A 27,049-nucleotide genomic window follows, 5' to 3' on the forward strand; every position below is an offset into this window, starting at 1 on the left:
GTCTCGAGGGCGCGAATTTCGACAGTCGTTGCGTACTTACCGGAGATGACGATGACAAATATTACCACATTGATGACATTTTCTACTATAAACCGAAATTTATCAAAATAGTGAATTAATATATTTAATCGGTGATATAGATAGCATAAATAGACCTTAATTTGTGGCGTTATTCCAACTTTTCTATGCAACCCGGAAGTTGTATTAATGATAATGTATGCTAACACGGAAGTAGTCCACATTGGTAGTCATGGTGCTTTATGTCAATTGACTTGCGGTGTCAATTTTTATTTATTTATCACTCTTAGGCGCAACAATGACAAAGGAGGACAATGGAAAGTAAACAGTTTTATACCTGTAAATGTTTTATGACGGACAACATTTTTCTGAAGGACTACAAGCTGCATGTTCGCTTCATAACAGAGGAACAGTTCAGACAGGACTACGAAGCAGTGAGTCTAGCTTTGCTTCTTTTTGGTTCTTGTAGTCAATTGAGCCCCCAATGATGTCTTTAATATTTTTTATTATTATATTTTAGCTTTTGAAGAGGCTTGGCTGCGTTACACAGCAACAGTTTGAGGACATCTTCAGTCAGGCAAGTGTCTGCAATAATCAACATTGTAAATATAAATAGCATCGTTCACAGGCAGTGACTTCCTGTTTGGATATCCCTGGTTTAAGATGTGTTTTATGGGATTATTTCAAAATAAAATTCCAAACACTTTCTCCTCTTGAGTAAATACTGATATTTAAACTACATTTATCATTGAACAATTCCACGTTTAAGCTCCATGCTTCCCTGTGACCCTGAACAGGATACTCTAGTAAGAAAATGGATGGATGACACTTCATCTTGTTGTAGATTTCCCAGGAAGTGGATAGGCGAATGCGTTTAGCCGTGACATGTGTTGAGAGAAAGTCTGTCATAAAAAACACATACCAACCTCTTCATCCTCACGTCTACCGTCTGCAGGTATAGTTTGTTGCAGGCGTCACCATAAATGTGTCAGAAACACATCTTGGAGACATTCACATGCTTCTTCTCCTCTTCTCAGGAGACCTTTCTCACGCCAGAGTTCAAGGATCTTGTTGAATGTTGTCGCAAAAGTCGCAATGTCACACTCAGCTGTCTTTCTGAACTGTTGGAAGAAGAAGCAGGTGAAGCAGACAGTATTTTCATGTTTCAGAATTTTGGACGCAATACTGTACAATCTCACTTTTCATATAAAGCAGGGGTCTCAAACTCAATTTACCTGGGGGCCACTGGGGCGAAGGTCTGGGTGAGACTGGGCCGCATCAGGTTTTCCAAAAAAAAACAAACACACATTTATTGAAAACAAAAAAAAATAAAAAACTTTGCTTTGGTTCGAATTTTCTACAAGAAAAGCTGTGATAAAACATTCCACTGTTCTCAAATATCTTAATTTTTATTTTTCTACACAAAATAAGATGAAAAATAAATAAACAAATCAAGAATAAAGAAAATCAATCAATCAGTAATAAATAAATATAATAATAATAATAATAAAACGGCAAATAATAAAAACTTAAGAAACCACATATAGTTGGTGGGTAGACAAATGATTTTTTTCAGATTAAAATGAACAAAGCATTATTAGAGCCCTGTAGACATGACAAAACACGACTATAGTCACATTTATACTCTTTTTATTTACAACATATTGCGCAACTCCAGGGTCTTGAGACACATGCTAACTCGCAAACTAGAGAGCTAGCCACCTAAACTGTAGCCTTCAAGTTATTTCCTTTGAACTTAAATAGCCAAAAACTTACCACTTCCACACGGGTAGGGAGGATAACTATTAACAGTTATTTAACCTTTAACATGAACATTAATCAAACGTAATAATTTTTTCTGGGTACATGATACCATACAGCATCCATATCAAACTTGCGCGGGGCCGCACTAACATTAAACTTTCATATCAAGGCGGGGGCCTCAAACTAGTGTCCTGCGGACCACATTTGGCCCGTGGGCCGCGTGTTTGAGACCCCTGGTGTAACCATTGGGAAACTTTATTAACAGTGGTACATGTTTTCTAAATATTTACCAAATATTTATTTAAAAATAATAAATAATAAATAATAAATAATAAATAATAAATAATAAATAATAAATAATAAATAATAAATAATAAATAATAAATAATAAATAATAAATAATAAATAATACATTAGGAAAGCAGGAAGTGAACAAATGTAACAGTTACTGATTGTAAAAGTACCAGATGGAGGGGTAGGATTTAATAAGCATTGCTTCTTCCTACTCCTTTCGGACATGTGGAACTGGGAACTGATTATGGGATGCACTCAATTGTAATCTGATGCATGTTCAAATGAAATAAAACCATTACCATATTTTGCGCTATCTTGCTAGTTGCATGTTTAAAGACAACACTGGCAACACTCGGCATCTTACAATTTCTGGATTTTTCTGTTCAAGCTCCGAGGGTGTATCGCTTCCCCGTGTTCAACAAACGCTTCTGTGAGGATCTGATGGATGAGCTGGAGCACTTTGAGCGCTCTGCAGCACCTAAAGGTCGACCAAACACCATGAACAACTACGGGGTAATGACTCTCAGCCACTCTTTGTGATTTCCGAGAAATAAGATCTTGAATGTCTGATGTGATTATTCTAGATCCTCCTGAATGAACTGGGTTTTGACGAGGGTTTCATCACACCTCTTCGTGAGCAGTACCTGAATCCACTCACTTCCTTGCTTTACCCAGACTGCGGAGGACACTGTCTTGATAGTCACAAAGCCTTTGTTGTCAAATACGACATGAACGAAGACCTGGACCTTAGCTACCACTACGACAATGCAGAAGTCACGCTCAACGTCTCCTTGGGAAAAGACTTCACAGAGGGAAACCTTTATTTTGGCAATATGAGACAGGTGATCAAGTTTACTATGCAATGATTACCAAGTAGTCAAGCGTATCCAACACTTTTTCTATGCGATGATTTGATTCCAGGTGCCTTTATGCGAGACTGAGTGCACTGAGATTAAACACAAAGCCACGGAGGGTCTTCTTCATCGAGGACAGCACATGCACGGGGCCCTGCCTATCTCGTCTGGCCAGCGATGGAACCTCATCATCTGGATGAGAGCCTCACAGGAGCGCAACAAACTCTGCCCCATGTGCAACAGGAAGCCGGAGCTGGTGAAAGGGGAGGGCTTCGCTGATGGATTTACCAGGCACCTGTGATCGGCCGGCGACCAGTGTCCAGGGTGTACCCCGCCTCTCGCCCGAAGACAGCTGGGATAGGCTCCAGCACCCCTGCGACCCTCGTGAGGATAAGCGGTAGAAATTGAATGAATGAATTTACCAGGCACGCCGACTCTTGTGCGCTTACCTGACATGTGCGTCTCGAAGATTGAAGTCATCGTAAAAATTGAAAAATACTCAGAAATTAAAAAAAAAAATTAAGCGAAAATATGAAGAGTAAAACGTTGTAATCTAATGACAAAAAATACAAGAATAATGTAACACTATGAGGAAAAAATAATGTCATTTTAATAACATAAAGTTTAAATATTAGAGGAAAAAGACTTTTAAACAAACAAAAAATAAAGTTATAATATGAGAATAAAGTAAAAAAAAAATTCATAAAATTACAAAAATAATATTTGTGGTTATAATAATAATTATTTTATTTGTACCGAATTTATTCAATAATGTAGAATATAAGTTAAGTTGATCCTTCAACAGCAAACAACAAACAGCACATCTTTTTCATGTATTTTTTTTTTATTTCATATATAATGTAATTTGTGATTTGATTCATTATTCAAATATAGTTTGGGGGGGGGGGGCATTTTCTCATAAAACTCTACCATCTTTAACCTTATACTTATAACTTCATTAATCCATAAACTTTTTGGTTGTTTCTTTTTTTTTTTCCAGGTCCCAAAATGGAGCATTTCATTGAGGCATTTGGAGTGGGGGGGAGGGTTAAAGGAAATATACATATGATACAAATAACACAGTACTTTACATGACAATATCAAGTCAAATATATACCTTTTTAAAGGGCCTAGACATTCTGTCATCATAGACAAATTTGGTACAATGATTACATATTTTTTGCAGTAATAATACAGTAATACACACATATATATTTTTATATATATATATATATATATCAAAGGAACGGCATCAACATGTAAGCAGCATCCGCTTCACAACGTGGTCTCGCTGCTCATGTCCCGAGGCCGATGGTGGTCCACGTCCGAGTCGTAGTCAGACTCCACTTCGATCTTGACCTGTGGGATGGGGCAGGCCGTCCCGCGCCCCAATGGCATTGCCGGAGATGACGGGCAGGATATCTTCAGGTGGAGGGTGATGCTGAGGAAGGGCAATGTCCAGTTACACACTTGGACAAAGACGTGAAGTAAGGGAGGGTGGAAGGGAAGGAAGGAAAAGCGTCTTGAAAAAAAAAAAAAATTATAATATTTGTTTACATTTTTGTGTTTGTGCTCTCATATTTCGGCTAAGTACATCCGAACACGGCTAGTTTTCCATGCATTTACACACAAACTAAGATTTTTGACTCTTAAAAAAATTAGCTTTTAGAAAACTATGGTCACTGTGATGATGTTCCACATAAAAGTTTCATTTTTGCGTATCACAGCAACTATGGTGCATTCAAGGACTGCTGAACAAAGTGGGAAATCGCAAAGCTTTATAACAAGTGAAGCATAATTGTAAAAATGGTCTACATTTCTTTTTTTAACAGTGTTACATGTATGCTACAGATTTTATATTGTGTTGCATTATTGTGTATTGATAAAATATATATTCATTATTTCTGACTTATCACAAAAAATCATTCACCATAAGTTGGTAACAACTTATAAATACATGATCATAAAAGTAAAATGTATAGAAAACATGTATCACTGTTAATAAAGTTTCACAATGTTTACACCAGCGGTCTCAAACACGCGGCCCGCGGGCCAAATGTGGCCCGCAGGACACTACTTTGAGGCCCCCGCCTTGATATGAAAGTTTAATGTTAGCGCGGCCCGCGCAAGTTTGATATGGATGCTGTATGGTATCATGTACCCAGAAAAAATGATTACGTTTGATTAATGTTCATGTTAAAGGTTAAATAACTGTTAATAGTTATCCTCCCTATCCGTGTGGAAGTGGTAAGTTTTTGGCGTTTTAAGTTTAAAGGAAATAACTCGGAGGCTACCGTTTAGGTCGCTAGCGCTCTAGTTTGCGAGTTAGCATGTGTCTCAAGACCCTGCAGTTGCGCAATATGTTGTAAATAAAAAGAGTATAAATGTGACTATAGTCGTGTTTTGTCATGTCTACAGGGCTCTAATAATGCTTTGTTCATTTTAATCTGAAAAAATTTAATTTGTCTACCCACCAACTATATGTGGTTTCTTAATTTTTAATTATTTGCCGTTTTATTATTATTATATTTATTTATTACTGAGGAGAAAATCGGAACCAAAGCAAAGTTTATTAATTTTTCAGTTTTTAATAAATGCGTTTTTTTTTTTTTTCTTCGCCCAGACCCTAACTCCAGTGTCCCCCAGGTAAATTGACTTTGAGACCCCTGGTTTACACATTCATGATTTCACTTTGTTTGGTGATCCTTGAACGTGCCATACTGTGTGTGTGTAGTTATTTTTAATAGGGTGTGTGTGTGGATCGATTCAAAGCAGGGTAGAAGACCAGGGTATGAGACCACGGCCTTCACCATTCACAGTGCATGGAAAACACATGTATGTACTTATCAATTCCAATGTACTTAATGATGTACATGTACATGCATCTTAAAAATACACTTTAGTTTCCAAACCATGCCTCTTTCAAAGCAATGCAGACATGAGGGGGGTCATTTGCATACAAGGAATGAACACAACACTAGCGCATAAACAATGCTATGTATTTGCAGGACAAAAGTACCAAAAGAAATAAATGCATCAAGTGTATTTGGGGGTGGATTTGGGAGGGAATATTACAAAATAAAACGCTCCAGAAGCATTCATTAATTCCCATGCAATGTCGGGACATGGATGACAAAAGAAACAACCAAAACAATTACAACTCTTTTTTTTTTTTTTTCATTTTGAATGATTCTACAAATACATCCCTAAACGTAAATAACATCTATTCTTATTCTGTATGCGTTATAATCATCACAGTGCATTTGAATTCATACCACAGTCCCTCCCTGTCGTAATAAATTAATATATACTGTACATCACGGGGACATGACAATGCATACAAAAGGATACCCGGTGTACATAACATAACATGACAAACATCTGCATTGCCTTAAAGTGCATGGAAAGGACACGGTTTAGTTATGTTATTTACATTTCACCATTAAATAAAACAGAAATATCATAACATGTGTTACAAAATTATTAGAATCAACAACAGAAGGCAATACATTAAGAATGTAGCAGAGTTGTGCCTGAAAAAGTGGCTATTTATCCTTAAATGTACATTTTTCCATACTTCCGCTTCTCGATTTAACCCATAAGAACCCAAATCTTGAGTAGAATAAAAATTTGTTGGAATTCGTAACTGTCTGTCATGGGTTATGACATATGGGGATCCCCAGGGGTCAATCCTTTGACCCTTACTGTTCAATCTGTACATGCTTTCTTTAGGCCGGCTAATACGCAGCTGTAATGTGTTCTACAAGAACCATGCAAACGACAATTAGATCTCCGTGTCACTGATGGCAGGTTTACGGTACACCCTGGACTGGTGGCCAGCCAATCACAGGGCACATATAGACAAACAACCATTCACACTCACATTCATACCTATGGACAATTTGGAGTCGATAATTAACCTAGCATGTTTTTGAAAAAAAAAAAAAAACAAAAACAAAAAAAAAACACAGAGATGGCCTAGGGTGGAATTGAACCCGGGTCTCCTAGCTGTGAGGTCTGCGTGCTAACCTCTAATTAACTATAAAGCATGAACTACAGAGTCGGCCTCTGATACATCATAGATGTATGGATGACAGAGCTCACTTCATTTAAAACAATACTAATAACCGCAGAGCATGCTGGGTAACTTCCTGATAAGGAATGCTAAATCGCACTTCTGTGGGGATCCATTGTACAACAACACATGTTGACATAAATGGACCGTTTTTTTTTTTCATAACAATAAACAAAAGGGGTCGAGTGGTTAGCGCGCAGACCTCACAGCTAGGAAACCAGGGTTCAATTCCACCCTCGGCCATCTCTGTGTGGAGTTTGCATGTTCTCCCCGTGCATGCGTGGGTTTTCTCCGGGTACTCCGGTTTCCTCCCACATTCCAAAAACATGCTAGGTTAATTAGCTAACTCCAAATTGTCCATAGGTATGAATGTGAGTGTGAATGGTTGTTTGTCTATATGTGCCCTGTGATTGGCTGGCCACCAGTCCAGGGTGTACCCCGCCTCTCGCCCGAAGACAGCTGGGATAGGCTCCAGCACTCCCTGCGACCCTCATGAGGAAAAGCGGTAGAAAATGAATGAATGAATGAATAACCAAAAGGGGCGGCACGTAGGTCGAGTGCTTAGCGCGCAGACCTCACAGCTAGGAGACCAGGGTTCAATTCCACCCTCGGCCATCTCTGTGTGGAGTTTGCATGTTCTCCCCGTGCATGCGTGGGTTTTCTCCGGGTACTCCGGTTTCCTCCCACATTCCAAAAAAACATGCTAGGTTAATTAGCTAACTCCAAATTGTCCATAGGTATGAATGTGAGTGTGAATGGTTGTTTGTCTATATGTGCCCTGTGATTGGCTGATGACCACCAGTCCAGGGTGTACCCCGCCTCTCGACCGAAGACAGCTGGGATAGGCTCCAGCACCTCCCACAACCATCGTGAAGATAATTTTTATGGCACGGTGGAGAGTGTTTAGCATGTAGGCCACACAATCATAAGGCCAGGGTTCGATTCCCTGGGTTCGAGGCTTAATTGGCGACTCCAAATTGTCCATAGGTATGAATGTGAGTGTGAATGGTTGTTTGTCTATATGTGTATATATATATGTATATATAATTTTAAAGCAAAAAAAACAGCTTTAACTTTACTTCAAATGCTATTCCAATTACTTAAGAACACGAAAACATCCTCTAAACAAAATAAGACATCTATTCGGTGACTTGTGTGTATTGTGTACAATGTATGTGTTGCTTAAAGAGCATGATGTGTAGCAGAGGGCTGGCAGTATGCACCCCACTCAGAGTGTTCAACTTCAGGGTAGACCAGATCTTTGTAGGGGATGTGCAGTTTGAGGACACAGTACCTGCGATCCACGTCTGAATCCGAACTTGGTGAATGGTTGCTGTAAGGGCTGTACTTCTCCTGCAAAAAAAACACACATAAATATGATTAGAAAAAAGGCACTTATGGGCTGCAGGGGGCAGCAGAAGTCCGCTTTTACACACCTCATCCTCACTGGCATCCAGTTTGAGCCTTTTCTTGTCTTTCCCCTTCGTCTTGTCATCGTCCTTCTTTTTCTTCTCTTTCTCAGGCAGCAAGTCATCCAGCCAAGCCAGGTCGTGCTGGGAGAAGACCATGTCCAGCATTTTGCGAACAACCATCAGACCCAGGATCTGAAGTTTAAGACAAGATGACAAAAAATGTGTTACACAGAAAACTTTGCAGGGGTCTCAAACACGCGGCCCGCGGGCCAAATGTGGCCCGCAGGACACTAGTTTGAGGCCCCGACTTGATATGAAAGTTTAATGTTAGTTTGATATGGATGCTGTATGGTATCATGTACCCAGAAAAAATTATTACGTTTGATTCATGTTCATGTTAAAGGTTAAATAACTGTTAATAGTTATCCTCCCTATCCGTGTGGAAGTGGTAAAGTTTTTGGCTATTTAAGTTGAAAGGAAATAACTTGGAGGCTACCGTTTAGGTCGCTAGCTCTCTAGTTTGCGAGTTAGCATGTGTCTCAAGACCCTGCAGTTGCGCAATATGTTGTAAATAAAAAGAGTATAAATGTGACTATAGTCGTGTTTTGTCATGTCTACAGGGCTCTAATAATGCTTTGTTCATTTTAATCTGAAAAAAATAATTTGTCTACCCACCAACTATATGTGGTTTCTTAAGTTTTTATTATTTGCCGTTTTATTATTATTATATTTATTTATTTATTACTGATTGATTGATTATCTTTATTCTTGATTTGTATTTTTCATCTTATTTTGTGCAGAAAAATAAAAAATAAAAAGAGCAGTGGAATGTTTAATCAGAGCTTTTATTGTAGAAAATCGGAACCAAAGCACTGAAAAAGTTTGTATATTTTTCTGTTTTTAATAAATGCGATGCGGCCCAGCCTTGCCCAGACCCTAGCTCCAGTGGCCTCCAGGTAAATTGAGTTTGAGACCCCTGATCTACAGTAGTCCCTCGTTTATCACTGGTTATGTAAAAAAAGTGAATTTCTGTAAAGTAGGATTCCTTATTTATATGTGGATTATTTTGGTAGTCAACCTGAATACTGTTTTTAACATTATTAGAAACCTCTAGACATAAACTAACACCCCTATAGTCACCTTTACATGCATATGTAGTAGAGAGGTCAGAAACCCGTGTTCTAGATTATTGTGCCTGTTGTGAGAAAATTCAAAGCTGCAATAAAAGCCTGTTGTTTTGGCTATCAAGTTGGGTGCTTGTGTGTCTCACACAACATTGTAGTAGCTTGACTGATATTTTTCTGACCAGTGTGGAATACTACATATAATCATGTCTTTGAATGAGTCTTCTGAATGCCTTATATTTGTATTTTACTTCATTTAGCTGTTCAGCTGTTACTTGGGGGAAGCCATATTTGCATAAATATATATATATATATATATATATATATATATATATATATATATATATATATATATATATATATATATATATATATTTTTTTTTTTTTAATTTATGAGTGAAGTGTGAAGCAGGCAAGAAATTACTGTAGTACAATTTGTAAGAATAGCTCATCGAGTATAGTATTCTATTTCAGTACATACCATAACCGGAAAGATGATTGCTAAAAATGTCGATTTGAGTATCCAGAGTACAGCCAGGCATATGATCTGGATCAGGGTGAAGAGGTGCACCCTCCTCAGGGGAACATGGCGCAGGTAGGTGAGGTCGGGCTGGTGCTTGGATGGCATCATGTACAATTTAATCCTGTCCCAGAACTACAGAGGGTGAAGAAAAACCACGTCAGGTCACTTTCAAACACCCAGTCCAATACTAACATCCCAGAACACAAAAGGGAGACAAATAAAGAAAAAAATAAAGAAAAAAACATTATTGTTTTTTTTCCACTAAACCCTCAGATGTTCCTGATGCTGCATCATCAGTAGGTAAATGTGCTAACTGTGTCTATACGAGAAAGACCATTTCCCATAATACCGCTGAGTGAGTTCATCTGTAATCAGAATAATAAAGACGAAAGTTGCATCTCCGTGTGTAGCTTTAAACCCCGCGGGGGAGCTTAATGCTAGCTGACTGATGACATGTGACATCTACAAAGTGACGTTTACGCGAATGACCCTTGGCAATACACCGGTAGCTCGCAATCGATGTAATGGGCACCCCTGATTTAGAATCTCCAATTAACCTAGCATGGTAATGGTAATGGTAATGGTTTTATTTCATTTGAACATGCATCAGATTACAATTGAATGCATCCCATAATCAGTTCCCAGTTCCACATGTCCAAAAGGAGTAGGAAGAAGCAAAGCTTATTAAATCCTACCCCTCCATCTGGTACTTTTACAATCAGTAACTGTTACATTTGTTCACTTCCTGCTTTCCTATTTTATTTTCATTATTCATTCATTCATTTTCTACCGTTTTTTCCTCACGAGGGTCGCGGGGGTTGCTGGAGCCGGGGTTAATTTAATTTAATTTAATTTAATTTAATTTAATTTAATTTAATTTAATTTAATTTAATTTAATTTAATTTAATTTAATTTAATTTAATTATTTTATTTTATTTTCATTCATTTTCTAGCGCTTCTTCCTCACGAGGGTCGTGGGGGTGTTGGAGCCTATCCCAGCTGTTTTCGGGCGAGAGGTGGGGTGAATTAAATTAAATTAAATTAAATTAAATTAAATTAAATTAAATTAAATTAAATTAAATTAAATTAAATTAAATTAAATTAAATTAAATTAAATTAACCCCTGCCTCTCGCCCGAAGACAACTGGGATAGGCTCCAGCTCCAATTTAATGTAATGTAATGTAATGTAATGTAATGTAATGTAATGTAATGTAATTTAATTTAATTTAATTTAATTTAATTTAATTTAATTTAATTGAGGTTATTCCTCTAGAAGAAACTTCCATTCCAACTTCCATTCTTGATATTTTGTATACGAGTGGGTTCAAAAGGTCAGCATGGCGGGTTTCATAATGTAGTTTTCTTGTTTTTAAGCAAAAAAAAAATCAACCACTTCTTTTTGGCATCACTCATGCACACTCTGCGTAACAATTATTATATTCGGTAAGTCAGTTTGTCCGTTTTATTTAATGTTTCAGTTGGATTTTATTTTGTTCCGCTGGAAGGATTTAATGTACGGCTTCGAGGGAACGTTGCCCCTGGCATAAACAAAAATAAATCCATTGCTACATGTTTTCTATTCTTTTCTCTCCTTATTAAAAAAAAAAAAGGTAACATTAAAAGACAGAAAGTGAATAAAGTCTTTGTAATGATAGAATGTAAACACATGGCTTATTGTAGGTGTGTTCATGTTAAACATATTCAAATTTCTAATAATATGAAGACAAAAATAACTTGACCTTCTTGGGACTGCAGGGGGGTGCCCTAATTGGGTCTTAAATGGTGGTACTAGTACTCCTGGGGGTACTTGAAGTCACGCCAGGGGTTTCTTGACATTTAGTGTATATACAGTGGGAACAATAAGTGAAGTATACAGATTATTTATTGTATGTTTATTATAAAGTGGGAGAGAAAATGTTAAATGTTTAAAATTAAAAAAAAATTTTTTTTTTCATTTTCTACCGCTTATCCTCAGGAGGGTCGCGGGCGTGCTGGAGCCTATCCCAGCTGTCATTCATATTTTAGCAATGTTTCGGACAGAAAAATCAAATGATCAAACCCTCGATTGGCTCTAATATTGTTATAATACAAAAGCAGTATTTTCTATACTGGGGACACGGTTATGCTGGAGCCTATACCAGTTGTCTTCAGGCGAGAGGCGGGGTACACCCTGGACTGGTGGCCAGCCAATCACAGGGCACATATAGACAAACAACCATTCACACTCACATTCATACCTATGGACAATTTGGAGTCGCTAATTAACCTAGCATGTTTTTGGAATGTGGGAAGAAACCGGAGTACCTGGAGAAAACCACACATGCGCGAGCGGATGGGCGCGCGGACAAAAAAAACAGGGTGATCGAATAAGTCGTAAGGGAGTTACGGGACTTACAATTTTCTACCAGGAGGGGGGCGACACCGGTGACAAGGCGGGTATGCGGTCACGTCCCGTCTGACGCTCCAAACCTCCATAAAAATTTTTTTGCGACAATCGGACCGTGCGGAAGGTACTTGTGGCGCCTACTTCTGTCCCCGAAAATTGCCGACGCCATCAAAAATGGCCGACTTCCTGTTGGTTTTGCAATATGGGTTCTTGAGACTTTTTGGTGCGTCCGGTCATGATAGACGTCTCCACCAAGTTTCGTGACGATCGGTGAAACTGGGGGCGGGGGCTAATTTTTTTTTAAATTTCAAGGTGGCGCTAGAGAGTCAATTTTTGGAACATTATATTTGAAAACCATAAAATATCAAATTTTTCGCCAGACCTGATGCGCTCACCAAATTTGGTGAGTTTTCAGGCATGTTAAGGCCCTCAAAATCGCGATCATTTTGGGAGAATAATAATAATAATAATAATAAACATTACGATTACAAATAGGGCTTTCGCACTGTCAGTGCTCGAGCCCTAATTATGTTTGAAACCCATAAAATATCAAATTTTTTGCCAGACCTGATGCGCTCGCCAAATTTGGTGAGTTTTCGGGCATGTTAAGGCCCTCAAAATCGCAATCATTTTGGGAGAATAATAATAATAATAATAATAATAAACATTACGATTACAAATAGGGCTTTCGCACTGTCAGTGCTCGAGTCCTAATTATGTTTGGAACCCATAAAATATAAAATTTTTTGCCAGACCTGATCAAATTTGGTGAGGTTTCGGGCATGTTCAGGCCCTCAAAATCGCAATCATTTTGGGATAATAATAATAATAATAATAATAATAAACATTACGATTACAATAGGGCTTTCGCACTGTCAGTGCTCGAGCCCTAATTATGTTTGAAACCCATAAAATATAAAATTTTTCTCCAGATCTGATGCGCCTGCCAAATTTGGTGAGTTTTCGGGCATGTTAAGGCCCTCAAAATCGTGATCATTTTGGGAGAATAATAATAATAATAATAATAAACATTACGATTACAATAGGGCTTTCGCACTGTCAGTGCTCGAGCCCTAATTATGTTTGGAACCCATAAAATATCAAATTGTTCGCCAGACCTGATGCGCTCGCCAAATTTGGTGAGTTTTCGGGCATGTTAAGGCCCTCAAAACCGCGATCATTTTGGGAGAATAATAATAATAATAATAAACATTACGATTACAAATAGGGCTTTCACACTGTCAGTGCTCGAGTCCTAATTATGTTTGGAACCCATAAAATATCAAATTTTTCGCCAGACCTGATCAAATTTGGTGAGTTTTCAGGCATGTTCAGGCCCTCAAAATCGCAATCATTTTGGGAGAATAATAATAATAATAATAACAAACATTACGATTACAATAGGGCTTTCGCACTGTCAGTGCTCGAGTCCTAATTATGTTTGGAACCCATAAAATATCAAATTTTTCGCCAGACCTGATGCGCTCACCAAATTTGGTGAGTTTTCGGGCATGTTAAGGCCCTCAAAATCTCGATCGCGATTTTGTATTTTTCATATTTTGTATTTTTCATTCTTTTTTAATAGATGTGTCTGCACCTACTATACCAAAACAAATTCCTAGTATGTGTTTGATCATATCTGGCAATAAACCTTTTCTGATTCTGATTCTCATCATTTTGGGAGAATAATAATAATAATAATAATAAACATTACGATTACAATAGGGTCAGTGCTCGAGCCCTAATTATGTTTATGATTTCTTTTAGTTATTTTACATGTAGTTTTATCTTTAACAGATTCAAACAAACTGTTTGGACAGTAATAAATCACACAATGATGCTACAGTGCTGTGTTTTACATCTTTTTCTGTAGTCTGGGGGGGGGGGTACTTACTTGAAAATAATATTTCCAGTAATTGGAAAAAAATGTTGAGAACTACTAATATAAAAGCAGGAGAAAATATTAGACTGTACAATAGCATATTGTTACAAAAATAGTAATGTTGTCGGTATAAATACAGTATATACAACATCGTGCGTACATCCATAATTCAAATAATTTCCAAGCTGTCAGTAATCCGACAGCCTGCCTGCTCTCTGCTTTGTCTGGCAGCTCCAAATCATTTCTCTCGCTGTCACTCAACAAACGTAATAAGACTGAAGGGCAGCCAATTTATTCCTCTAAGCGTACCTGGATTCCGCCAAGGGAAGCCACCCCCATGTAGAGGAAGACGCCATACAGTACAGGCATGGGGATGAACTACAAACAAGAGAAAGTTCAGAAATCATGTGACAAGATTGGATCGTGGGAACGTAAACAAGATACACACAACGTTCACCGTTTTATTGTTTTATTTCTTGTCATCTTCACGTAATCCAACGGTAAATTCCGATTATGGTCTAAAGCAGGGGTCTCAAACTTGCGGCCCGCGGGCCAAATGTGGTCCGCGAGATGCTACTTTGAGGCCCCGCACCTTGATACCAAAGTTTAATGTTGAAATGACAGCTTAAAAGCTGTGTGCACACCGGACAACAATTAACATGATTTTTGCCCCCGCCCATACTGTTTTACCCTACCCTAATACCCCGCTCTGTTTTGCTTTGGATTAGCAATGAAGCTAAAGGCTTATGACGCTTATGGGTACAAATAAATGCAGGAAATTATTTGGAATAAAACGGTCAAGATAAAGCGTCTCATCAAACATGTTGTTAAAGTTACGACGCTGCTCCCAGATGGAACTGAGTGCGATGCTAACTTGCTAATTGGGTAAAAATATTAAGTTTCATTAATGTTCATGTTAAGGTTAAATAACTGTTAATACTGTACATTTGAATCTGAAAAAAATAATTTCTCTACCAACTGTATGTGGTTTCTTACGTTTTTCTTATTTGCTGTTTTATTATTATTTTACTTATTTATTACTGATTGATTGATTTATTGTCTTTATTCTTAATTTATTAATTTTTTTATTTACTTATTTTGTGTATAGAAAAATAAAAATGAAGATATTTGAGTACAGTGGAATGTTTTATCAGATATTTTGGTGTGGAAAACCGGAACCAAAGTACTGAAAAAGTGTAGGGTATAGCATTTTTTTATTGATTATTATTATTATTCTTCATACCTTCAGCACTGGAGCAAGGAAGATGGAAACCCCGGTGAGAGCAAACACTAGGATGCCCGTGACTCGCTGTTCTCTGTAATGGTAAACATACATTATATAAATGAGAGCAAATACTTTTCTTATAATCTTTACTAATTATTTCACTCCGACTGGAATAATAATAATAATAATAATAGTGACACCCTCACAGGTTTACAGTAGCTGAATATTCCCAGAGATATCAGTTGTTCAAATACTATATAGTACAGTGAAAACTGTTTAAATCGACATCCTTCTGATTGGCTGAGTCATGTCAACATAAGCGGTTGCCGATGTAACTCAATATGTACATCCACTGCTTGCACAATGATTTTTGACTCCACAGTCACTGACTCACGGGTTCTCACCAAAGAATCGACTTTCACTGACTCACTGGTACTCGATGAAGACTGCAGTTTTTCGGAGTTATTTGATGATCAATGAATACTGTAGTTTCGCTGACTCATGCGTACATAAAGAATAGAAATTTTGGTTTCAGATTTTATGTTGATAAAAGTGCTTGACTTTGGACCGAGACTCGATTAATCGGTCAACGAGAGTTAACTTAAACGGGTTCCACTGTAATACTATCGAGCCTATAAAAATGGAGGTACTCTTACACTTAATCTGCACCAACAATCAGTAACTGTTACATTTGTTCACTTCCTGCTTTCCATTTAATTTAATTTAATTTAATTTAATTTAATTTAATTTAATTTAATTTAATTTAATTTAATTTAATTTAATTTAATTTAATTTAATTTAATTTAATTTAATTTAATTTAATTTAATTTAATTTAATTTAATTTAATAACTTAAATAATTAAATAATTAAATTTAATTTAAATTATTATATTAATTTAAATTATTAAATATAATTTACTAATTTCATTTAATTTAATTTAAATTATTATATTAATTTAAATTATTAAATTAAATTAAATTAAATTAAATTAAATTAGTAAATTATATTTAATAATTTAAATTAAATTAAATTAAATTAAATTAAATTAAATAATTTAATTTAATTTAAATTATTATATTAATTTAAATTATTAAATATAATTTAATAATTTAATTTAATTTAAATTATTATATTAATTTAAATTATTAAATATAATTTAATAATTTAATTTAATTTAAATTATTATATTCATTTAAATTATTAAATTAAATTAAATTAAATTAAATTAAATTAAATTAAATTAAATTAAATTAAATTAAATTAAATTAAATTAAATTAAATTACGTATCGAAGTAGGAGGTGATATGAGCATCCAATGCCATAATGGGTACCATTGTAAGTGTCAATATAGTGATATATATAGCACATCATGACTGGTTCAAGACTCTTGCTGTGCTGAAATTGAAATGCTTTTGCCTAACCTGACCCCGAGGAATTGCGGCTGCTCTCCTGGAGCGCTGGATTCACTCTCCATTTTTAGAGAATCGATGTGGGCAATGGAGATGACGGTGGCAGCAACATACCAGGGCAGACCCAAGAAGGAGCAAGCGGCCATCAAGACGCCCACCCAGAATAGATCCAAATGGTAGCCACAACCTTTCTGAAGGGACAGAAAGAAAAAAAGGGCCCTCAGTATTTCACATCACAGCTCTATGGGTTATGGTTTGGTGTGTTGGAGATTATGCAATAATAATAATAATAATAATTACTGTAAAGAAATTGTTTGGGTTGTTCAGGAGCAAACCAGGAACCACCAAGCCTTGGAACACCAAAGCCACAGTAAGCAGTTAAGCTTAGGCCATGTTGAATTTTATCCGCAGAATAACCGCCCCCCCCCCCCCCCCTTTCTTTCATCCTAGTCACGTCCCTGCAGACAACTGTGTGAAGGAGAAAATTGCCAGATGATTGCGGCAGTCACGAGAAATATGCACCAATATGACATTAAATCTGCCATTTGGTTTTCATAAGCAAGGCATTGTTGTAGAAAAATAGAAACTTTATAAAACTACCTTGCGTCGATGTTGCAGCTAGTGTTTTTTAAAGCTTGAAATGGTGCATGGCAAGGTTTATGTCACTACAGTGCTAGTTATTTATTAGAGTTTGTTGTTTTGGAATAAATGTCACACTAAGTAAAAATATGTGCGTTTTATTTCGCCTATACAATATTGAAATGTATGCACTTTATTTTATGATGGGAAATATTTGTTATGAATTGCATCATTTGCCTATTTTTATTTTTATTATTATTTGGGATTCAACCTTGATCTTAATTAGGAAGCAAAGCATTCTAGCAGACATCCACCCGTACCTTGAGTTTGTTTTCTTTGCGGTTGACAATGACAGCGCTGATCTGCTGATCCATGAAGATGAGGATGGTGACCAGGAGGGCAGGGACAAAACTGCCCACGTGAACCCACCAGGGGTTCTTTCCAAACGGCATCACAAGCCAGCCACGATCCGACCGAGTAGGCTAGTCAGAGATAAGAAAACACTTTAGTTCCGCAATGAATCATACGTATGTTCGTGTCATTACATCCTCAGTCTTGTATTTGCTTTGTCCAAACAGGAAGTGGAAGTACGATAAGCTTTTTGACAGTTATGATGGTCTTTTGTCAATTATTCACGTACTGAAATTGCCCTTTTATCTGTGTCTTGTGTTTGATTTGCACATTCTCATGATGGATTCGGATTAACACAATGAATGGTTCCCAAGGAGCAATTCAATCTGTATTTGTGTGTTATGATCATTTATCTTACTGATATGCACCCCCCTATTTCTTCTTTCAGAGTTGTATGAAAACTGCTGCACACAAAGTGTTAGCATGCATAAACTGTTAGCATGCACAAAAAGTTAGCATACACAAAGTGTTAGCATGCACAAATAGAATACACAAAGTGTTAGCATGCACAAAATGTTAGCATACACAAAATGTTAGCATGCATAAACTTAGCATGCACAAAAAGTCAGCATGCACAAAGTGTTAGCACGCATAAAATGTTAGCATGCACAAATAGAATACACAAAGTGTTAGCATGCACAAATAGAATACACAAAGTGTTAGCATGCACAAAATGTTAGCATACACAAAATGTTTGCATGCATAAACTTAGCATGCACAAAAAGTTAGCATGCACAAAGTGTTAGCACGCATAAAATGTTAGCATGCACAAATAGAATACACAAAGTGTTAGCATGCACAAATAGAATACACAAAGTGTTAGCATGCACAAAATGTTAGCATACATAAAATGTTAGGATGCATAAACTGTTAGCATGCACAAAAAGTTAGCATACACAAAATGTTAGCATGCACAAAATGTTAGCATGCACAAATAGAGTACCCAACGTGTTAGCATGCACAAGAAGTTAGCATAGACAAAGTGTTAACATGCACAAAAAGTTAGCATACGCAAAGTGTTAGTATGCACAAAATGGTAGCATACACAAAGTGATACCATGCGCAAAAAGTTAGCATACACAAAGTGTTAGCATACACAAAATGTTTGTATGCATAAACTGTTAGCATGCACAAAAAGTTAGCATATACAAAGTGTTAGCATGCATAAAATGTTAGCATGCACAAATAGAATACACAAAGTGTTAGCATGCACAAAATGTTAGCATACACAAAGTGTTAGCATGCACAAAAAGTTAGCATACACAAAGTGTTAGCATACACAAAATGTTAGCATGCACAAATAGAATACACAAGGTGTTAGCATGCACAAAAAGTTAGCATACACAAAGTGTTAGCATGCACAAAATGTTAGAAAGAAGAAAATACAGACCGTACCTTGAATTCTGTTGGAACAATTAACTTGGGGGTTTTGAGACCCATCAGCATGTCAAGGCCCACAAACGTCATGATTGACATGAAGATCGAGAAGTCACTGATGAGTTTCCTCAGCTGGAATAAAAAGCAAAAAAAAAAAACAACAACAGAAGAGTCAACATATATTTCTGCACAAAAGTAAACAAAATTGTGCAAGTATTGAAAAGCAGTCTGTCAATGGAGGTACTTGAAAACATAAACAATCATATCCAAACTATCCATCCACCCATTTTCTAAAATGCTCATTATGTATTCGCTTCTGTTCATTTTCAGTTAGAAATACACAGACAGTGGTAACAGTAACCTGCATTGACTGGCCACAACATCGGGTACACTTGTGCACAACAATAGCACAAGAGCAGCATCAAGCATCCTGCATGTATGGTTGACATAAAAATAAAATGCACCAATATTACACCCCTCTCAAAACGTTGTCGTATGCACCTTGCAATATTGAACCTGTTTCATAAATTAGACGCTGCATTTCACAGGACAGCGGGCACGATCGTGCATCAGTCACACAAGCACAATAAACAAAACCATGACTAGAAAAGGTCATTGGTTATTTTTAGCTTTATGCATTATTTTTAGCTGTTTGAAGATGAACTATATCAGCAAGTTTTAGAAATAAGGAGTTAGTATGTTCTCTGTAGGCGGCATTATGAATTATCCTTACTGACCTTTTTTTTGCAGTACATTTAGCTAGTGAAGATTACTTTTATAGTTATTAGCCCATATTTCCACACAATAAGTAAGATATGGTAGAATACAGTAAACCTCGGATATATCGGATTCAATTGTTCCCACTGGTTTTGTCCGATATAAGCGAAATCCGTTATATGCGTATACCGGAAAATGTCCGTTTTACGCATATATCGGATTTATATCCGGTATATGCGTAAATGGGATTTTATCCGTTATAAAAAGGCACTTCCTTGACTATGTTTCCAATGTACCTGGACTGGGCAATGAAAAGAGACGTAAGGTAATGAGAATTTAACTTTATTGGACTCTGAGCATAACAAATTGTTAATTAAGCTAGGCCCTGTTACGCCATCCGATATATGCGAGGGAAATTTAATGGAAATGCATTGGAACGGGACTGGAGATTTTGTCCGAAATAGGCGAAATCCGTTATAAAAAATCAGATATATGCAATGAATTTTTATTGGAAATGCATTACAGAAAAATCGGTTCTTTTTTATCTGTCCGTTGTGAGCGAATTTCCGATATATCCGAGTCCGATATATCCGAGGTTTACCGTATATGGTAATATAGTTACATTTTTATTTATTTATTTCTTCATTTTTTGTCACGTACCGAAGTAGGAGGTGATATGAGCATACAATGACATAATGACATAAAATAAATTACCCGCAAAAAATGCGACTTATCTACCCAATTATGCATTTTTGACCTTGTGCGACTTATACTCCCGAGCGACTTATACTCCAGAAAATACGGTACTCACCAAAGCAAATCATCCTATGATTGAGAGGCATAATAATAATAATAATAATAATAATAATAATAATAATAATAATAATAATAATAATAATAATAATAATAATAATAATAATAATAATAATAATAATAATAATAATAATAATAATAATAATAATAATAACAGTAATAGTAAGTCACATTGTCACCTTGGTGGGGAAGTAGCGGCTGAACTTGAACTTCTTGAGAGTGACAGTCATGGAGTACGTCCCGAAGAAGAGGATGAAGGACATAAGCGCCAGATCCGGGACGTACTTGCAGGCGTTCCCCACCAAAGAACCCCCGTACTTCAAACACTCCTTCTTACTCAGCTGGCTCCAGTCCAGAACTGTCACATTCAACTGGGGGGGGGGGGGTGAGTTCGGTAATGCAGAAGACAAAGAAACGTTTTTTGGTCAGCAGAGATGTAACATTGTCATTCACTGTGCAGAGCGTTGGGAAAGTGGAGTTGATGGGGCGGATCATAATAAAGGAGTCTAGGATAGTCCATCCCTGGTGTTACCTGTCTACTACCAGTACTTTTTTGCTTACCTGATTTCCCCTTAAATTAAAATCCCAGACCTGCAATCCCGGTTATGCCTCATCCAAACTTCCTCCAGTTTCTGATCCTTCCTGTTCAATTCCTGACCCGTCCACCATCATGACCGAAAGTCATTTTTCAGTAAAGCTAAAGCCAAATACCTTCCACCTTATGATGTTTTTTTCTGGTACATCACCCAAAATACCTTTACTCTCTTGCTACTCCAGAGAAACAGATACCGTAAGACTGCCTTACAGATTCCCTGATAGTAGGAATCATTCAAACCAACTGCTCTATGTGGATTCAGGATCTCCAGGATCAAGATCAACATAGTGCTGTATCAGGTTGGTTCTGTTGTTTCTACTTTCCTGTATCTGTGGCTTGGAGTACTGGCCAGAAAACTAAATTGTACTCAAGGTATACAGGGTCAGTTTGGCATGTTGTACTTCTTTGAGAACCAACAGTTGGATTTGATAGGTAGGCTTCTTTAGTTTGTGAAAATTTGACGTAAATTCCAGTTCCACTACTTCTTCTACATGGTCAACCAAGCCATCTGTGTACATTTTTTTTCTGGTACATCACCCAAAATACCTTTACTCTCTTGCTACTCCAGAGAAACAGATACCGTAAGACTGCATTACAGATTCCCTGATAGTAGGAATCATTCAAACCAAGGTTTTTAGACGTGTTTATTAGTTTGTGCGTGTCTAGTCTTGTGCATTAAAAAGCCAGGTTTTACCGATGACCAGCTCCAGTCCCAGTCTTCACTTGTTGTGCCTAATCTGGGTTGTTTGTTTACATTGTATTTCATTGTATTGTATTGTAATGGTTGTTGTATTTTGAGGTATGTCGATAATGTTTTGTTTTGTTGTTGATGTCGGAAAGAGAGTTGATCTTAGTTCTACTCCTTGAGGAACTCCTGATTTTTTGTTTTCTGTCTATTTATTCTATCAATTCTTCTATTCTGTCAAGCGGTTCTTGTGGTCTTGAGGATTTTAGTGCCTCGTTGACTGAGAGGGTTCGGGCCCTGAGTATTTATTGTGGGTTTTAGCTCCATATTCTCAACCTTGCCTTTTGTCTGTTTGACGCATATTCCATGACTGCCTCGCTGACAATCCGTTTCCTGGTCTTGGTTTGTGCTGATATTGGGTCTGAACCCATTATCAATTCTAACCATTATAGATGAAAGTTACTCAGACACTGAATCGGTGATAGGAAAGTGGAATGAAAAGAAGAACTTACCCCAGAGACACTAGAGCTGTTATCTGGCATCAGAACTAAACCATTGAAGATCATTGCAGCCACTGGTGGAGGGGGTAGGTAGAGACCAGGAGGGTTCATGAGACGGGGAAACAGAAGGGAATAAAATAAGAAAAACCAAATGATCACGAGAACCCAACAGAATGTACTCTGCTGGACTCTACTGGATCAATAAAATGCTGACTCACTTGAAAGAGATGGCAGCCAGATTGTTTTAGCATGACAAAAACAAACAAGAGACAAATCAGTTACAGAAGTCACTGTCTATGGAAATTATTTTTTTCAGATTAAAATGAACAAAGCATTATTAGAGCCCTGTAGACATGACAAAACACGACTATAGTCACATTTATGCTCTTTTTATTTATAACATATTGCGCAACTGCAGGGTCTTGAGACACATGCTAACTCGCAAACTAGAGAGCTAGCGACCTAAACGGTAGCCTTCAAGTTATTTCCTTTCAACTTAAATAGTCAAAAACTTACCACTTCCACACGGATAGGGAGGATAACTATTAACAGTTATTTAACCTTTAACATGAACATTAATCAAACGTGATAATTTTTTCTGGGTACATGATACCATACAGCATCCATATCAAACTTGCGCGGGCCGCGTGTTTGAGACCCCTGTATTAGAGTAATCAATATAATAAGTAATGTTGCTGCACGGCGGTCGAGTGCTTAGCGCGCAGACCTCACAGCTGGGAGACTAGGGTTCAATTCCACCCTCGGCCATCTCTGTGTGGAGTTTGCATGTTCTCCCCGTGCATGCGTGGGTTTTCTCCGGGTACTCCGGTTTCCTCCCACATTCCAAAAACATGCTAGGTTAATTGTTGACTCCAAATTGTCCATAGGTATGAATGTGAGTGTGAATGGTTGTTTGTCTATATGTGCCCTGTGATTGGCTGGCCACCAGTCCAGCGTGTACCCCGCCTCTCACTACCCCGAAGACGGCTGGGATAGGCTCCAGCACACCTGCGACCCTTTTGAAGAAAAGCAATAGAAAATGAGTGAATGAATAATTATTACCGACTTATGTTGAATGGCTGCATGAAATGTGAAAAATTCAGCCTATGTCTGAAGATGATTATTTTATTTTATTTTTAACCAAAAATCATCAAACTTGCATGGCTGTGAATATTGAATCATGACTGTGTGATGATCCACTGTATACTGTACTCGTTTGACGGTTAGTAAATTCTGTATAAACTGTTAAGTATTGTCTTAAGTCATGGAATCAATATAAAATAATCATAAATGGAAGAGAAAAAAAAAATGTCCACAGCAATCTCCAAGCTTCACTTGTACTAATTTCACGATCATGCTGAGACAAGGGATGAACTTACTCGGGTCTGGCGCCAAGCACTCGCACTTGTACGAGGTGATGTAGTCGGGTTTGAAGTTGGTGTTGATGGGGTAGTATTGGAAAGAGCCGACCATCTTCTTGATGGCATCGGAGATGAAGATGAAGGAAATGAGGCTGGAGAAGCCCTCTTCGGTAAAACGTGTCATGTACTTGATGATGTAACTGGCGTCGCTCGCCACCAGGATGAAACACTGCAAGCATGAGTGGATGCCGATCCACAGGCGCAGCTCCATGTAATCAATGTTGTTATTCCTTTGGGAGGTAGAAATCAGGGAAGCATGGTGAATGAATGCGTCAAGTGCTCAAAGACTAATCAATTCATTACCTCGACCGTGATAACGTAATTGGAACTGTTTTCTGGAGACGGGGATTGCATAAAAAAAAAATGCAATGTCTCTATGTTTATGTCGGCCATGAGTCAACATTGTCAGCCACTTATTCCGTTCTCTGTGGACATAAAATAATCTGACCATAAAATTTCCTGGTCCAGTTCCCCACCCAATATTGTAGCGTCTGTCCGGTCATTGTGTCCCCTGTCCAACTTTTCAACTATTATTTGTGATTTTTACATTTCCTTTCCTTACAAAAGCGATAAGTAATGATGAAACTCTCATAATTTTATTGTTTTATTTATTTTATTTTCTGGAAAATTTACCATACAGAAATGCCTCGCCACATTGGTTTCACTTTATCATGGTTTTTCAAATATATATTAATTATAACTCATGCTGTGGTGCAAATAGCCTATTATTAGTGAAAAATAAATTGTATGTATTTTTTCCCTGAATTAAGCATTTCATGCAAAAATATACACTGGTATATTCTTTGCTACTAATAACCCATAAACCCATAAAAATGCCGAAATGAAGTAAAATATATTCACAGCCAGACACATAAGCATGAGTCCCATTTGTATCTAGAAATTTAAAAATAAATTGAAAAAGTCAAAAAAAAAAAAAATCCTACTTCACTTATCATGGTTGGGTGTGAAATCAATAAACAGTGATAAAGGAGGGATTACTATATTTGAAATGTAAATGTTGACAGGTATGGCGTAGCGCTCTTCGGGATTCCCCTCATGAGGCTTACTTGCTTAAAAAAAGTACTCCTACTTCACTTATCATGGTTGGGTGTGAAATCAATAAACAGTGATAAAGGAGGGATTATTATATTTCCACAAGTATGGCATAGTGCTCCTTTGTATTCCCCTCATGGTCAACTACTGTGACATTAAATGTTAAAGAGGCTTACTTGCTTAAAAAAAACTACTCCTACTTCACTTATCGTGGTTGGGTGTGAAATCAATAAACAGTGATAAAGGAGGGATTAGTATATTTTCACAGGTATGGCATAGCGCTCCTCGGTATTCCCCTCATGGTCTACTGCTTTGACATTAAATGTTAAAGAGGCTTACTTGCTTAAAAAAAATACCCCGACTTCACTTATCATGGTTGGGTGTGAAATCAATAAACAGTGATAAAGGAGGGATTAGTATATTTTCACAAGTATGGCATAGTGCTCCTTTGTATTCCCCTCATGGTCTACTGCTGTGACATTAAATGTTAAAGAGGCTTACTTGCTTAAAAAAAAATACCCCGACTTCACTTATCATGGTTGGGTGTAAAATCAATAAACAGTGATAAATGAGGGATTCGTATATTTTCACAGGTATGGCATAATGCTCCTTTGTATTCCCCTCATGGTCGACTGCTGTGACATTAAATGTTAAAGAGGCTTACTTGCTTAAAAAAAAATACCCCGACTTCACTTATCATGGTTGGGTGTGAAATCAATAAACAGTGATAAAGGAGGGATTAGTATATTTTCACAGGTATGGCATAGTGCTCCTTTGTATTCCCCTCGTGGTCTACTGCTGTGACATTAAATGTTAAAGAGGCTTACTTGCTGAAGTCAAACAGGAGTTTTTCGAATATGAGGATGGGTCCAGTGGAGCTGAGGATGATGAGGGGCTGACCTCCGAAAAGGCAGAAGACAGAACCGGCCAGTGCTGTACCGAGGAAACTCTCCATGACACCCTGTCGAGGGTGAGAAGGACAGACAGATGATGTGGTAGCGAAACGAAAGTATATATTTAAATATTTTATTCTATAATATTTGAAAATCCATATCGGTCGAGTCATATTCATGACTGATCAAGTGCTACTAGAGAACTTCCCAGAAGAGAAGAAGAGCAGGATTCTGGAGCTGCATCTAATCTAATAGTTACAGCCATTTTATTAACAGATGTAATGGTAATGGTAATGGTAATGGTAATGGTTTTATTTCATTTGAACATGCATCAGATTACAATGCATCCCATAATCAGTTCCCAGTTCCACATGTCCAAAAGGAGTAGGAAGAAGCAAAGCTTATTAAGTCCTACCCCTCCATCTGGTACTTTTACAATCAGTAACTGTTACATTTGTTCACTTCCTGCTTTCCTATTTTATTTTCATTATTCATTCATTCATTTTCTAGCGCTTTTTCCTCACAAGGGTCGCAGGGGGTGCTGGAGCCTATCCCAGCTGTCTTCGGGCGAGAGGCGGGGTTAATTTAATTTAATTCAATTCACTTTAATTTTATTTTCATTCATTCATTCATTCATTCATTTTCTACCGCTTTTTCCTCATGAGGGTTGCGGGGGTGCTGGAGCCTATCTTAGCTGTCTTCAGGCGAGAGGTGGGGTGAATTAAATTAAATTAAATTAAATTAAATTAAATTAAATTAAATTTCATTTCATTTCATTTCATTTCATTTCATTTCAATTTAATTTAATTTAATTTAATTTAATTTAATTTAATTTAATTTAATTTAATTTAATTTAATTTAATTTAATTTAATTTAATTTTAGTTTCATTCATTCATTCATTTTCCACCGCTTTTTCCTCACGAGGGTCTCGGGGGTGCTGGAGCCTATCCTAGCTGTCTTTGGGTGAGAGGTGGGGTGAATTAAATTAAATTAAATTAAATTAAATTAAATTAAATTAAATTAAATTAAATTAAAT

General features: G+C 37.0%; 2 protein-coding genes across 9 annotated transcripts in view; one reads left to right on the forward strand and one right to left on the reverse strand.

Annotated features, from left to right (window-relative positions):
* The first annotated feature begins 1 nt into the window (after position 1).
* Positions 2–8,814, forward strand: ogfod2 (2-oxoglutarate and iron-dependent oxygenase domain containing 2). Of its 6 annotated transcripts, none has more exons than XR_009129562.1 (8): positions 2–452; positions 539–595; positions 863–973; positions 1,056–1,158; positions 2,465–2,589; positions 2,661–2,918; positions 2,998–4,417; positions 8,528–8,814. XR_009129562.1 is itself a non-coding variant. In XM_058070079.1 (7 exons), exons 1-7 carry the CDS (start codon positions 333–335, stop codon positions 3,229–3,231), a joined length of 1,008 nt encoding a protein of 335 aa, XP_057926062.1. In that variant the 5' UTR covers positions 2–332; the 3' UTR covers positions 3,232–6,734. The 6 variants fall into 6 exon arrangements, 2 of the variants coding, with proteins under 2 accessions (XP_057926062.1, XP_057926064.1); XR_009129564.1 differs by having other exon boundaries at positions 2,998–3,327; XR_009129565.1 differs by having other exon boundaries at positions 2,998–3,314.
* Positions 3,765–27,049, reverse strand: part of slc4a5a (solute carrier family 4 member 5a) — a 55,181-nt gene continuing 31,896 nt past the window's right edge. For 2 of the 3 annotated variants that reach the window (XM_058070075.1, XM_058070074.1), the window contains exons 14-26: positions 25,947–26,080; positions 24,025–24,296; positions 22,658–22,692; positions 21,045–21,236; positions 19,354–19,467; positions 17,868–18,029; positions 16,981–17,159; positions 15,577–15,649; positions 14,643–14,711; positions 10,023–10,196; positions 8,442–8,609; positions 8,300–8,358; positions 3,765–4,371 (exon numbers count right to left, since the gene is read on the reverse strand). In XM_058070075.1, the coding sequence (XP_057926058.1) occupies positions 4,206–4,371; positions 8,300–8,358; positions 8,442–8,609; positions 10,023–10,196; positions 14,643–14,711; positions 15,577–15,649; positions 16,981–17,159; positions 17,868–18,029; positions 19,354–19,467; positions 21,045–21,236; positions 22,658–22,692; positions 24,025–24,296; positions 25,947–26,080 (1,797 nt within the window). In that variant the 3' untranslated portion in view covers positions 3,765–4,205. Of the gene's footprint in view, positions 4,372–8,299; positions 8,359–8,441; positions 8,610–10,022; positions 10,197–14,642; positions 14,712–15,576; positions 15,650–16,980; positions 17,160–17,867; positions 18,030–19,353; positions 19,468–21,044; positions 21,237–22,657; positions 22,720–24,024; positions 24,297–25,946; positions 26,081–27,049 lie in introns of all 3 variants that reach the window. The other variant, XM_058070073.1, reaches the window with a different exon arrangement.

Source organism: Doryrhamphus excisus, chromosome 4, assembly GCF_030265055.1.
Source record: "Doryrhamphus excisus isolate RoL2022-K1 chromosome 4, RoL_Dexc_1.0, whole genome shotgun sequence".
Classification (NCBI taxonomy): domain Eukaryota; kingdom Metazoa; phylum Chordata; class Actinopteri; order Syngnathiformes; family Syngnathidae; genus Doryrhamphus; species Doryrhamphus excisus.